The sequence below is a fragment of the Plectropomus leopardus genome, chromosome 23 (genome assembly GCF_026936395.1).
Source record: "Plectropomus leopardus strain MGB_pleo_1.0 chromosome 23, ASM2693639v1, whole genome shotgun sequence".
NCBI lineage: Eukaryota > Metazoa > Chordata > Actinopteri > Perciformes > Serranidae > Plectropomus > Plectropomus leopardus.
Genome location: NC_142198.1, coordinates 13,168,832 through 13,183,959, shown reverse-complemented (window position 1 = coordinate 13,183,959; position 15,128 = coordinate 13,168,832). Strand labels below are relative to the sequence as shown.

Sequence of the window (15,128 nt, the reverse complement as noted above, 5' to 3'; positions counted from 1 at the left end):
ATTCATTGCGCAAAATATGTCGAATGATAAAATAGCAATAATCGAACAAAAACATGTTTAAAGAACATCAACACGGTATAACACATGAAAGGCGATACCTGGGTGACTCAGAAAATGTCCAAAAACACTTTAAAACACAATGTCTCTAGGCATGTTGGAAAAACCCCACCCACATTTCCCCAGCACGCAACAGTATTCTAGTAGGCTAATGATGTGTTTTACTGTTGCCTCCCTCTGCAGATGCTGGCCTCTTTGTGCCTAATTAACGAGAATTTCGTTCCACCAGTGCAGGCCATTATATTAACATTACCAAAATAAATCGACACCAAAAACCCTGTCTGTAAATACACTAATTGTTTGAGCCTCTCAAATCTCTCTCTCTCAATGATAAATTACATATTAAAACTAGCTAGACAGCCGGTCGAGCATCAGGTTGATATCCAACATTCCTAGCAAAATGAAAAAGATACTGACAAAAAAACACTCTAGGTACCATCTAAATGACCGTCTAAACTGCTGTCCAAATGACAGTTTCTGAAGTCCCTTGGGAGTTAAGGGCAAATTATTTCTCAAAGAAAAATGACTGAGAAACAAAACACACTAGCCTAATGTTAGAATTACGAGTCTAACTTTAAATCAAACTTTTAACCAAGCTCCAAATTCTCCATTCGACACCCTCTTTTCCAAAAAGAGGCTGCTTTTAAATGCTATCCCAGAGGATAGCATTTAAAAGCAGTAGTTAGTGGAAACAGCAAGCAATACATAAAAACATCCATATAGTTGTGAACAAACTAATTACATCATCAACCTACCAACTTCATTCCTATGGTTAAAATGACCTCCCTCAAAGGTCACTCATCAACCGTCCCTATAGCTCCTCCTTAACCTTTGTTTTAAAAATGTCTATACTTTGGCTTCATTGAATATGCAAGATGGGGTACTTAATAAAAAAAGATTACATTATTCATGTATGTTGAAACTCATGTATGTTGCTCATATTTGACGTTTGTCCATCATGAGACATGAGCTTCAGGCTCCTTCAGGGGCTTGAACGGCTCATCTCTTGGGCAAGGATGAGCAAGCCCGCTAAGTCCAGGTCTCTGATTCTGAAAAAGGGTAAAGTGTGGGACTGGTTCCGCTTTGCCATAGGAGAGACCAAGATTCCATCAGTGACTGAGAAACCAGTCAGGAGCCTGGGCAAGATCTGGGCAGCTCCCTGAAGGACTCAGATGCCATACAGCAAACCAAGAGCGAACTGTCCACCTGGCTGACAGTGATTTACAAATCTGGCCTCCCTGGAAAATTCAAAGCCTGGATCTACCAGCATGGAGTCCTACCAAGAATACTCTGGCCCCGGTTAGTCTACGAAGTACCGATAACAATGGTAGAGGCTCTTGAGAAGTCCATCAGCCAGTTTCTCAGGAGATGGCTGGGGCTCCCCCAGTCCTTGAGCAGCATCACCCTGCATGGCCATTCCAACAAGCTGCAACTTCCTTTCAGTGGGCTAACAGAGTTTAAAGTCACCCGTTCCAGAGAAGTGATTATGTACGTGGACTCCGCAGACACCAAAGTCGCAGAAACTGGAATCCTCGTGAAGACCAGGAGGAAGTGGCGGGCTCAAGAAGCTGTCACCAAAGCTGAGGCGCGACTAAGGCATAAAACGGTGGTGGGCTCTGTGGTAACAGGATGAGCAGGTCTCGGTTCCTTTCTGAAGTTGCGTTACGATCTGGCCCGTGGTGAGGAGAAGCGCCGTCTAATCCAGTATGAGATACGAGCAGAGGTGGAGGAAGAATGCCGCAGTAAAATCGGATTAGGTGGGAGCATGCAGATTCCTGCAGAGTCACCTGGGCAGAGCTCTGGAAAGTAGAACCACTTCCCATCAAGTTTCTCGTCCAATCAGTCTATGATGTTCTCCCAAGCCCGGCCAACCTACATACCTGGGGCCTGGTGGACACTCCCGAGTGCAAGCTGTGCCAGAAGAGGGGCACCCTGGAACACATCTTGAGCTCCTGCTCAAGAGCGCTAGGGGAGGGGCGGGACCGTTGGCGCCACGACCAAGTGTTAAAAGCCTTGGCGGAATCCATCTGCACAGCAATCCAGCACAGCAAGACCCAGGCAGCCCCTAAACAGTCAATCACCTTCATTAGAGGGGGCAGAAGGCCTAACTCCCCCAGCCTAACTCTACTGGGGGGCTCCTCTCCACAGCTCGTGACTGGCAGCTTCAAGTTCAAAGTTCCCAGCCAACATCACAACCACTTCTCTCCACTGAGACACATCGGAGTCCACCAAACAAGTGGTTATCCTGGAACTGACTGCCCCCTGGGAAGACTGGATTGAAGGGGCCCATGAGCGAAAGAGGGCCAAGTATGCAGAGCTTAGCACAGAGTGCTGGAACAATGGCTGCAAAGCCCGCTGTGAGCCAGTCGAGGTCGGGTGCCGAGGCTTTGCTGGCCATTCACTTCTGCGAACCCTCAAACTCCTTGGAGTGAAAGGACTGCATTTGAAGAGAGCCATCAGAAACATCCTAGAGGCTGCAGAGAGGGCCTCCCGGTGGTTGTGGATCCGTAGGGGGGATCCATGGAACATCACGCCACTTGGACACAAGCCAGGGACTGATCGCCCCTGGCTGGGTCGCCTGGGCGAGAGTGTATGTGAAGATTAAAGCCCCGAAACACACTATGACCCTGAGTACTTCGCTAATGACGTGTCCAAGTAGCACCAGTAGGTGTATTCAAACTCTAGCTTCTTAACATCACTGTAGCCAATAGCAACAGTATTTGCTCCAGGTCCAGTTGTGCTGACTTAAATGCCACAAAAAAAAGGGTTAACAGCCTCCCGAACAGACAATTCACTGTTGTAACAATCTCACGTTTAGTTTGTAAGTGTGTGAAATCTCCTGTCAGCTCTCAGGTGGCTACAAAACATTTTATGATACTCATTACTGCATATGACAGGCAAGACAAAATATTCTTGTTTCTTTGGGAAAGAAATTAGTTCAATGTTTTGTTCTTTTTTAGACTTTTCAAGACCTACAGATATCCTGCTATACTGCTATTTCCTGAACATATGTTTCACAAGCGGGTTGAGTACTATTTATTTTATACCTCACGGCTTTTATACAAAGTGAATGATTTGTATGTCGTACAAACCCATTTGAATATCCTATATTCACACTGGCAGGGGAGCAGGTTAAAGCTGTATATTATTGTCAGGGGAACTTACAGGTTTGTCCGGTTCACGAGGAATTTATCAATAAATGTCTAAAAACCATACAAATAATATGTTTCTTTTTTGTTTTAGTCAAAATGCTCTTACATATCCTCTGCATAATGAATATGCAGTGAACTTCTATCCTGTGGTTCTGTTTAAAAGTGTATTATGAGGAAGCATACTTTTGGTTTCAGTGACGTCTTTGGCAACAGTAACCTGTCAATCCCTGTGTTATTTTTGGATTACATCCTCTGACAGATCGCCTCTCAATCAAACAGTGTTGATGAACCTGTTATTTAGGCGCTAAATGATTGCAGATTATTATTATGTTTTTTAAGATAAATTTGGGGCTTTTTTGCCTTTAATTGATAGGACAGCACAAATGTGAAGGGGGGAGAGAGAGGTGGGGTGACATGCAGCAAAAGGCCAAGGCTGGAATCAAACTCACAGCCGCTGCAGCAAGGACACAGCCTTTATACGTGGGGCACCCGCTCTATCCACTGAGCCACCAGGCGCCCCATTGCAGATTAGTTTTGTTTCATATTGCTAAAACTGCACAATAACAATTCTAATGAAAAAAGACATATATATATATTTATATTTTATAACTCAATGCACAATTAGCAGCTCAAAGCTTTTATATAATGTGGGTGGCTCCTCCAAAGGTGACATATGACTCATAAAAATACCAATGCTGTGAATTTCCAAAATGACCTTACAGTATAGCAAACCATCTATTTACATAATGCATTTGGTACATTGTGTTGGGAGTGTAATCTGATTATAAGATGTTCCCTAAATGTTCCTATAACTCTGTGGCCTTTTGTGGAATGTTCTTAGTTTCAGGTTTATCAGTTTTATCTTACCTTTATCTTTATCTATCTAACTTCTAAAGTAAGATTCTTCACACTGATAGATACTGTCACGAGTATCATGCTGTGATCTTGGAGATTGTCAAAGAAAATGCACCTTTAAATCTATTTTTGGATTTTAGGATTCTGGGAGTAAATAAATGAATAGCTACAAATTACAACCATGTAACCCCCTGCAGTGCTTAAAAAATATTCAGAGTTGCTCTACCCCATTTTGCACCACCCCCTCCCCTCGCATAAATAAGGAACAGTCCCTAACATGTCCCTCATGTGTTTTGTTGAAAAATAACAAAAATAAAAGAAACAAATCCCCAAAGTCTATCCTGTTACTTTTAAAACTGAGTAAAATGTTCTCCAGTCTGAACCTCTCCAACACCTGTTTTACTGGATATATCTGTTGCAACTTGTCAGGGTTCAAATTATACAATGGCTCTCAGGAGAGCCCTATTTCTTGGTGCGCACTCCACCAAACAGGCAGTGCAGTCAACTGCAGGATTAAGGCAAAGAACTTGTTACTACCACAAAAAGTCTAAGACTGTCTGTAACATTTCAAATAAACTAAATAATGACAACATTAATCACTGTTTTATAATCAATGAATATGTTAAGTTCAGACGACTGCAAACAAAAAAATGATAAAAGCAGGGGGACACAGGTATTGTTTTGTACATAACACAACCCTTCAAGAGCAACACATTACATCAATACAAGCTTTTTGTGATTGCAAACTTTTTTTTTAACAGAGAGTTCTTTTACTGAGAAAAAAGAGCTATTTGCAGCTTGTAACTCTATCCCCCTGTAACTCTCACTGTTCTTTTGTGGTTAACTGTCCCTTCACTGTCTTGTCGTTTTCCCGCATTTCTGTGGATTGCAACAATGAAAGGCAAAATGTAATTTGAGACGAAAATACATTTTACCATGAAAAGCCAGCAGTATAACTGAATGGCATGCTCTGTCTGTGTATCGATCTCATCAGCTCCGCTGGAAAGAAACCAAAAACAGACACGCTGCGACATTACAATGCTGGATAAGCTGAATTCTTGCTGTTTACCCCAGATGTGTATTTCTCCAGGCCGGTCAGCAAATTATTCTGTTCAACTGCACTTTTCTAATCACACATTAAGTGTGTCTTTATAACGAACCGATGAATCATAATGTTAAAAGGACCATCCCCTTGTCTGATCTGCACAACAACTAACAGCGCTGTCGGTGTAGTATGACTGAGGGGAGACCTCTAGTGACTGTAGTGAATTTCATGACAGTAGACTGAATCATAGGGAAGATATTGAGTACTATTTATTTTTAATTTTAAAAATCCCCCAAATTGTTTGAAAGCACATTTTTCGTAAACCAAGTGCTGTAGCATGACTACAGGGCTCCAATTATTTCGTGAAGTGAACACCTGAAATTTGTCTTGCTGTGAGAGCATAAACAACAAGAGACATTAACATCCATATTGGACAGCACATAATAACATCAAGCAGCTTCATGCTCCAGGCCTACAGCCCCATGAATTATATTCATTAAAGAAATGCTCGACCTTAATGTGCAGAAATCGACACAAAATCGGACACTGTCTGTTGCAAAACTCTTAACAGAAACCACCAGACTCTTAATTTATTGCTAACACAGTATCACTAGATAAACATATTGTCAGCCAGCATACAATTTTTCATGAAGGGATGTCCAAAAACATTTCCTATATGGCTGATACATTTATTGATGAATTCTTCCCAAATTACTTATTTATTTTTCTTCATATAATATTCTATTCTAAAAATGTGTAGCTGAGCTAGACTTTCTCAAGAGTCATAAATAATGATCTGAGTGTCTGCAATTACATTTAAAATATTAGTTAGCTATTTAAAATATATTATCTAACCATTTTTATAGAGTGACATTTAAATATTTCTGTTTTCCAAAGGTGTTCATGGGAGAAAAGGTGTGTGTATATGTTAAGTAGCTGATGATCTGACAGGTAGCTTCTCAGTCACACAGAGATTTCATTACATGATTACACTATTTTCAAGTTTCACAGCTAAATAGTTTGATCAATACCCTAAAAACACACACACAAATAAAACAAGAACAACTTCATACTTTTTAAGTGCTGATTCAAAACAGTGGGCTAGATTTGGGCAGGTCCCCTCTGTCAGTTATGAAACATAATTGTCCTTAGCAACTTTAAAAAATATCTTATCATTTTATCATTATCCAGTGGTATTTGCTCAGTCGGCACACACGCAAACGCAATCTGAGACAACACAAAACTTTTATGAAATGCAGGTGACTCGTGAATATACCCACAGCAGTGACGCAGCAAATTTGAACAGAACCTCACAGTACATAATATATCAGCATATATTTTACTTCTAACAATATATGTCTAATGCATGATGGATGTTGTTATTGTATATTGTGTATAGCTGCTCACTTCAGACCAACCAGTCTCAAACTTATCCAAAATGTTAATGAATCACTACTAGCATTTTTTTAGCAAATACAAAAAATGTAGAAAATACCTCCCAACAGAATCAAATATGTGCAAGTCAGTTTATGTTCCTTGCTGAAACATGAAACTTTTAAATCAACCATCTTTAGTCAGGCTATTACTGTGGACAAAGGTGCCAATCAGATTTCTTTTTATGAGGAACCAAGTTTAACAAAATAAAATTTTCTGTTGGCAGCAGCTATTGATGCTGACACAGGCAGGTGGAGCTCTAGGGCAACAGGTGAGCTCTAATGTCACAGTTAAACTGCTGGCTTTAACTTCATAAGTTCATGGAGGGATCAATACAAATGGGAGTTTTGGGATTTTTTTTAAGGAAAGGTTAATGTTACTGAGCATTGCCATGGTTCTGTGTAGCTTAAATCATCTGACTGTTTTTTAAAGTTATAGCTACAGTAATTTATACTGTAGCTTTTACAGTAATAGTCAGCATATAATAATGCCATGAACATGTCAGTTCAGTGGGGAGGATAACTGTGTACTCATTGTAAAGTTGCATTCGCCAACTCTTCTTTGTCTTACCTGCAGAAAACATCATCAACTGGTTGATCAGGACAAAAGACTGGAAGAGAAGCAGCTGGAGGCCTTGGGCTTGAGGTAGGGTCTATGGCTCATTGATGCATTGTTTCTTATAAGCCAAATTCAAGAAAAATGTAGTTTTCCTCACATTTGAGTGGACACAGGTAACATGTTTTATTGAAGAGCACAGTGATGTGTTTTTTTTGAAGCTTTCTTAATGTTTGAGTGAGAAAGGGTGTAAATGTATGTGTGAATGTGACACATCGCCAGAATGATCATCAAATTTGAAATATATAATTTTTTATGTTTTGTGTTATTGTTATAGTTGAAAACCAAATAATACAATTTTTCCAGTAAGGAGAAAACTCTTCGTCATTGTTATAAACAATAAAGCAGGACACATCTTTCCACAATTGCTTAGTGTAGGGATATTGCCAAAACAGGTGCAGCATTGTTTCTGGATATATATATAACAAAAATAGCATTTAACATTGATGTCTCTTTTGAATCTAAGAAGACAATGGCTTGCGGGATAATAACAATTTACACATCAGTTAGTTCAAACCAAGCAATTTGATTGGTTGAGAGGCATTCAGTGACTGATGATATACAGTGTAACATCACTGGGACTGTTAACTTTTAACTCTGCATGTATCACTTCGCTTCACAGCTGTTCAAAATCCATTAATTACGCTCACACTAACGGTCAGTAGTTATTTAACGTTACAGTAGACTGTATCAGTGTTGGATGAGAAAGGAAACCCTTTCTGACTGGCATCATTGCTCAAAAAATACCTGCGCAACATCACGGCAGTGAGAGGTGACACGCTGGAGCGACGAACGGCCTGATCAAACTGACCCAACTGAATCACACAGGCTGCCTAAGTGTCTGTTAACGGACTCTTATTTCACTGGAAACACAGAGATGTTCATGATACTTAGCAGCTGGTCTGTGAATATCATGCAGACCGAGCTCGTGCCTGTGGCCGAATAGCAGCCATGATGATACACAGTACAACATCGCTCCCTCTTGTGTGATATTGCTTAAGTATAATTTTGAAAGAAACTTCCCTAATCTTACTTTTAAGGATTTATGTGTCTGCAAAATGTGCTTGCAACATACGCTGTAGATCGTTTAAATAGAGACTACAGTCTTTGTCCTTTGGCTAAAAGTCTATTCCTTCTGTTGATAACAATTACATAATAGGACAAATTCACAATTTAATTTTTTGAGGGATTTCGACTAAAGTCATCTGCACTTTTATTTGGTTTTAAGTTGCCATTGCAATATCCTTTTCTCCCATAACATCTGTTTAAGCAAATAGACTTTCCTCTCAGATAGTAGAAGTGGCTTATTTATCAACTTAAAAAAGAGAATTTTGTAAAAAAAAAAAAAAAAATAGTGAATGGCAAGTTTCTAAGAAGATTGATTTTAAAAATAAATCTTATTGTGGCAGTCTAAGTCTATTGCAACATAACAATAACAAATGCTGGTTTTGATGCTGGTCTGTTTTTGAGTGTCATCGTCAAAGTAAAGTATGCACCACTCCCAGATCTTTTTCTGCACAAATCTGAGTCACTGACACAACAAAGGCTGAGACCGGCTGATTCTGAGATGCTATTGTGAAGTTAAATTACACAGAGTCTCAGGGCAGCTTTTGATAGTCTGTAGACAACGCTGCTTTTGTATTTGTAGCTCCTGACATTAAACATGCAGTGATAGATTTTATATTTATGCACCAAATATTACAAAACACCTACAATTTAAATTTATCAAAGCTTTTGTATTCTGACCTTTGGAAAGTTTCATACAGAAATTGTACAAATGGCAAGAAATCTCCATCAACACACAGACACACACACACACACACACACACACACACACACACACACACAGACACACACACACATATATATATATAAAATGCTAATGAATAAAATCAATATTTCATACACTATGTATTGTCAGTTTGCTGGCTTTTATGTGCTGCGTTTTTGTTGCCAGTATGCGTGAGTGTGATAAAAGGACACCTTTGACTGGCGTTTTAGATTACTGGGGGTTATTGGCTCCTTTTCTGTCAATAGTTTTAAAAAAGCCGGTTTAACACTGACGCAGTTTTCCTTCTCAAGGCCAGCACTCAGATTGTGTAACTACCAAATGAAGGCCTACTTGCGCACATCTGAGAGACCATTGACGTGTAGTCCTTAAAATGAGGTGTGGTCAGGAGCTTTGGTGTATTTCTATTTTTAGGCAGCAGAATGAAATTCTGCTACAGGGAAATTAAAACCTGGCGTGCAGTCAGAATGGTGGAGTATTTTCCTGCTTTTTAAAGGGCGCATTATTTGGATAGTACGACGGACCTAGTAGGTTCGTTCGTTTCTTCTGCCGACTTTATATCTGCAGCTTTTGGTTTTACTGCTTAAATGTCCCATGCTACTTGCTGTAGTGACATTACTGCTTTTTCTGCATCACTCTCAGCAGAATTTCTTTGGTTATGCAATTTGCCCAGTCTGCCATGTGAAATTATTGTGCACTACTTGCACTTGGTTTGCACTTGGCTTTGAAAGGGAGATGACTCAGACAGGTTGAATTCATGTCACACCCAAGAGACATAATAAATTAACGAACTGAAAACAACCCTTGTGCCTTATTTCCCATGCCGATTAACGGGCAAAAGTGAAACTGGACATGCCTGAAATGCAGCTGTGACATGTGTTTGAGATTGTTTAAATAGGGACCATAGCCTTTGTCCTCTGATTAAAAGTGTATGTCTTCTATACTTGACAATAAAAGACAAAATAGGACTTATATTACAAACTATCTTACAGGAATTTGTGTCAGGAATTCAAAATTTGATTTTAATTTTTTATTTTTTGTAATTGGATGAAAGTCATCTGCACCTTTATTTTGTCTTTAGTTACCACTGCAATATTCTTTGCTCATATAAAGTCTGTTTAGGCTAATAGCCTAAGATAACAGACATGTCTTATTTATCTTCTTAAAAAATGCAAAAAAAATTGCAAATGGTAAGTTTTTTAAGAAATTTACAGTAAACATTATTCCCACTGTAGCAGCTGTAAGTCTTTTACAACGTAACTGTGCAATGAAACACTTCCTTTTTCTCAAAGTCATTATGGAAAATTAATAATGATTGATGCTTGTTTTGCAAACAAACCTGATTCACTGATGCAACGAGACCGGCTGGCAGTAAGATGCTTTTGTGAAATTTTATTTCACATAATTACAGGGCAGAGTTTGATAGTCTGTAGACATTGCTGTTGCTGTAATTATAGCTCATGACATTAAACATGCAAGTGATACTGATATAGTGATATTTTTTATTTACCCACCAAATATTGTAAAGCATCACATGAGACAATTTAAATTCTCCAAAGCTTTTTTATTCTGAACATTGTAAAGTTACTGACAGAAATTGTATAAACTACAAGAAATCTCCCATATCATAGCTCAGTATGATTACATAAATATACTTTGTATAAACAAGAAAATTGACTGTGCATCCATTCACACAGCCACACGTGTGTGGCTGGTTTTAACTGTGGCGTACAAAAAAACAAGTCAAATTTTAAATAGAATAATATTGAATTTAAGTTAAATATTGCTAAAGAACAGAGCTTAGTGAAGCAAGATTGATTTGTATATCAGTAGTGCAAATACTGTCTGACATCCCAGTGCCTAATGTTATATTGTATGGCTTATTATTCAACTGATGATTCAGTGGACCAGGTATTTAAAGTTGAATTTGATAGCAAGTTAGCCCAGAGCAATATTGGACTCAAGAAAAATCATTAATCATGGATTTTTTACTGACGGCACAGTCCTTTTTCATACCAGTGATGGCAATCATCATCTGACGGCAAGTCAACTGGAAATCAGCACCGTTGCTAACGCTGACTTGACAGTAGCCATGACAACAGCACCAGGAAGGATGCGGTGATGAGACTGATCTTGTGGCTTACTCCACTTGAAGCCTCTGTAATGGAGGAGCAAATGAAACAAGACATTAGTTTAACAAACAGTTGTGCAACTTTTGAAGTTTCTGATCAGGTCAGCATTGCTTACGGAGGCCATTCCCATTCACGGTGATGGAGTTGGTTTCAATGTCGAAACCGGTGACGGTTGAAGCTGCTTCGTTCAAAACATTGGTAACTTGAGTGGTGTTAGGAAAGGAGTTCAGAAAGAAAAGGTCGATGATGTTGATGACTGATCCATTACTGCAGGGGCAGATACAAAAATGTTGTTAAAAAAATGTGATTTAGGCCACTATTCTTAAATTGTAACGTGAGAAATCTTTAAAGAAATTACTTGAATGCGCGCACTCTCATGGAACTGTAGGTGGGGAAATTCTCTTTGAAAATCGGTTTAAGCTGCAGAAACAGAAAAGAAATTGTATTGAAACTTTTTACACTGAACTATATACAGTGAGTTCTACATGTAATTCTATTTCTCTTTATATCTTCCTACCATCTACCTGGCGAGGACTGTCCATTAGAGAAAACATCCTGCTAGCTGTGTTTAAATTCTTCATTTGACATCCTATTTTTATGCACAGAATGCAAATTTAGCATGTCTTCATGCCCATTTTTGTCAGTGCTTGGTACTTAACAAAAGCTTCTGTGTGAAGTTGAGCAGCAGCTCAAAAAAGCAAAACCTAATGATTATTTTTTTTGGCATTTTCATCCTAATTGGAAATTTGGCATTGAAGACACAATGACACTGGGAGAGACAGTGTTGTATTAAATGCAACAAAGTTCCCTGACTAGAATAGATGCAATTTTTATCCATTTCAATTTGCGGATTTAGATAATGTACCTCATCAAAACCTAAAAACTTTTTAAAGACCATTGATTACATCGAAGGATCACTTCAGTGTAGGTTTATCGAAGCCTTTTTTTGATAATTTAAACTTGTTTTGTATGTTGGCAACACTTTATAATACAGTAATATCGCTGTTTGAATCGGTACTTAAAGACAAAACTTTGGGGAACAAGGGAGCAACAACTGTTTTTTTGAAGGAAAGAGAAATAAATCATCATATGTATTTTTTAGGGTGTGCAACAAGAAGCATGCCATGTTCCCATATTTATTTTTAATTCTGTTTATTGACAGGGTACAGGACAACTGAGGTTTCAGAAAAATTCCGTGAACAACTCTGTTAGTCAACAGAACCTATCAAAAAATTAGGTACCATTATAATTTGCTACCAAAGCTGTTGGGAATATAAAAAGGTAACTGTTATTTTTTTCCGGTGCTGTACCCCAAACGTATATCCAGAATGTTTTTTACTCCCTTGTTCCTCAGTCTTGTTTCCCTCCTCTGTACCCACATTTAAGTCACTGCAAGAACTGAGACGTATTTTGGTGATTCATACAAAACAATGACACTGTAAATAACAGGCTTCATATGAGGTGTGACTTGAGCTAGGTGTACCTGCTTATTTTATTGTAAGGGATGGACTTACCTGCCGCGTTATCAGTGCACTACGCTCCTTATACACTCTGGATGTTGGATCCAGCAAGTCACTCGTGAATGCGTTTGTAACAGACCTGAAAGTCACCCTTACTGTTAAGGTTGTTGCAGTTGTGAGTGCAGCAGTCGTTTGTGTTGAGGCTGGTGTTATTGCAGCTATAAAGAACCCAAAAAAATTAATAGGGTTACAAAAAGACAGGTTACCTTTTGACATTATTAACTAAATGTGACTCAAAGGTGACACTAGACTCTGATGTATATTAATGAAAAATTTGATGTGGTGCAGGCAAGAACTCAACCTTAGCGTTTCACTAACACTAACACTAACACTAACCTAGCTTTTCACTACTTTAATTCTCAACAACAATTAACAACATTTTAAAGCAATTGCTTTGACATCACTCAGCTTACCCATGAGAACCAGCAAAAGTGATATGATCTGTCTGACATCCATCCTGTTTTTCTTTTTATCTAAAAAAATCAAACAATACAGAGAGTTACTCACAAAAGCAGCATGTGGAAAGCTTTTTTCCATTATTAAGTATTACACAGTATTTAAACTGCAAATGGCAGTATTTGTTATAGCAGTACCTTTAGCCTTTTTAATTCATGTTACCTAAAATATTAACAGTGAAAGGTCTGATGCGAAAACAATTACAATACAGCGCCTGTCTTTAAATAATCTGTATCCTGATCCATAGATTTTAGACTTTAAAACAACTGTGATAAAATTCACCTCTCACTTCTATAAAACTCGTTAATGTTTTCAGTCTGTGTTGTAGTGCTCGAGTTTTGGTCTTGACACTGGTCTTAGGACCATTTTTTGAAGGTCTTTGGTCTCATCTCTTACTCCGCAGCATTGTTACACGCTTTTGTCTTGCTCTCAGACAAAGAGAATATTTCATTAAGAGACGGGGAAAATATTACTAAATTGCCAGTGTACAAAAGGAGTAAAGATGATAAAGTTGATTTCAGCTCATTAGTGTTTTTTTGCTCATAGACAGCAAAGGAAAATTCCTAAACACAAAATTCACTTCTTTGATGATTATTGTATCAAGACATTTCTCTAACACTTACACATATACACAGCATGGCAATAAAAGAGGTGAATAAAGAGGAATCATGTTTTGTTTTCTGTGCGTATTCTTATGAAAATGTAAGTCTTTCAGATCAATTTCGGAAGTGCCTGTGGTTTACATGTCATCCACTTTTTATTGCCATGCAGTGGTGGCACTATTGTTTTGTACATTTTTTTATTTCTTTGAATATAGAAATATGACGATGCGGTACAAAAGTGTATTTTTACCATTTTGGGAAAAGAAAGGTAACATTTCATGAAAAACAAAATTTGATAGCATTTATAATTGTCTACATTTACACTTAAAAATGTACTCACCAAAAATGAAAAGATATGAGATGAAAAGTTATAAATTGTCTTACCTTCTGTTATCTTGCAGACCTTTTACCTTAAGTGCCAGTTTACACCTATTAGTCCTTTATAAGAGAACAGACTGACGACTAATGACGTGGTTCATAGATGATGCATCTATCAGAAATGTTTTGACACCTAAGTGATGAGCAAAACCAAATAAAAGGGTAGAGGCTTTGAGCTGAGATTTGTCACTTATATTTGGCTCAGTATAATGGCATACTCCCTTTCTTTTGTTCTGTGAAGCAGGTTCCTACATGAATGCTGGAAGAAGTTCCACTAGTTATGACAAACAAATAAATTTGGATTTCAAGTGATGTGGTAATGCAGTAAGAAGAATTATATAAGAGAAAAAAGAGAAGGATATATTGAAATAGAATTGTATGGTAAATCTTTAAGAAAATTTAACCAGTGTTAAACCTTTTGATTTAATTTTACTTGTGAGTATACTTAGATGCAGTATACCGCCCCGCCCCTCCTCCACCACAACCTCAAATAGCCCTGAATGTCTCTCCTCCATGCTGAAGGAGCTACTGTTTGTAGTATTAATTATAGATATGGATCTGAAAAGGTTAACACGCCCTGTGAAAAGGATAGGTCCATTTCACATTATGTCACAGGCCACACCAACTGTGATGCTGATGTAGGTAGTTCATTGTGTATCATGAAACCTTTTGAGTGAGTGAGATCATGGAGAAACCACACAGTTGGTGTGATAACTCCCCCTGTTGACGAACATAGGTATGCTTGGGTACGTAACAGGACAATATGACACCAGGGACAGATGTAGAGGCTGTAGCAAAAATACAATTACATTATAAAACAAAACCAATTAATCTAATACATTATGTGCACATACTAACAAAAATATTTATTTACATTGAATTAAAAAAATGATTTGAGACCACATTGAGCATGTTCATCTTTAATAATTTTGCCCTACCATTTCCCTTTTTCACAAAAAAACATTCATTTAAGTTTCAAATCACAGTACTTTGATCAGTACTCTTAAACAAACAAGACAAAATGTCCTTGTATTAAATTCTTGGAGATCCCTCAGTCACTTGTTTGACTAAATATAGCCAGCATTTTATCAAT

General features: G+C 38.1%; 1 protein-coding gene and 1 pseudogene across 1 annotated transcript; one reads left to right on the top strand and one right to left on the bottom strand.

Moving 5' to 3' along the window:
• Positions 1–1,022: 1,022 nt before the first annotated feature.
• Positions 1,023–2,662, top strand: LOC121962419 (uncharacterized; annotated as a pseudogene).
• A 7,828-nt stretch (positions 2,663–10,490) lies between these two features.
• On the bottom strand, positions 10,491–14,196 carry LOC148185657 (uncharacterized). Its single transcript, XM_088074055.1, has 6 exons — positions 14,042–14,196; positions 13,013–13,072; positions 12,594–12,757; positions 11,438–11,499; positions 11,195–11,346; positions 10,491–11,105 (listed from the first exon to the last, which is right to left on the bottom strand). The coding sequence occupies exons 2-6, from the start codon at positions 13,053–13,055 to the stop codon at positions 11,017–11,019; spliced, it is 510 nt and encodes a 169-aa protein (XP_087930181.1). The 5' UTR covers positions 13,056–13,072; positions 14,042–14,196; the 3' UTR covers positions 10,491–11,016.
• Positions 14,197–15,128: the final 932 nt, after the last annotated feature.

What these genes read in the sequence shown, in the direction of transcription:
- LOC148185657 (XM_088074055.1), bottom strand. Translation starts at nt 13,055, where the DNA reads ATGGATGTCAGACAGATCATATCACTTTTGCTGGTTCTCATGG. An exon ending in ACTTTTGCTGGTTCTCATGG is followed by an intron (nt 12,758 to 13,012) that starts GTAAGCTGAGTG and finishes GGTTCTTTATAG; the next exon opens with CTGCAATAACACCAGCCTCA. An exon ending in CGTGAATGGGAATGGCCTCC is followed by an intron (nt 11,106 to 11,194) that starts GTAAGCAATGCT and finishes CCTCCATTACAG; the next exon opens with AGGCTTCAAGTGGAGTAAGC.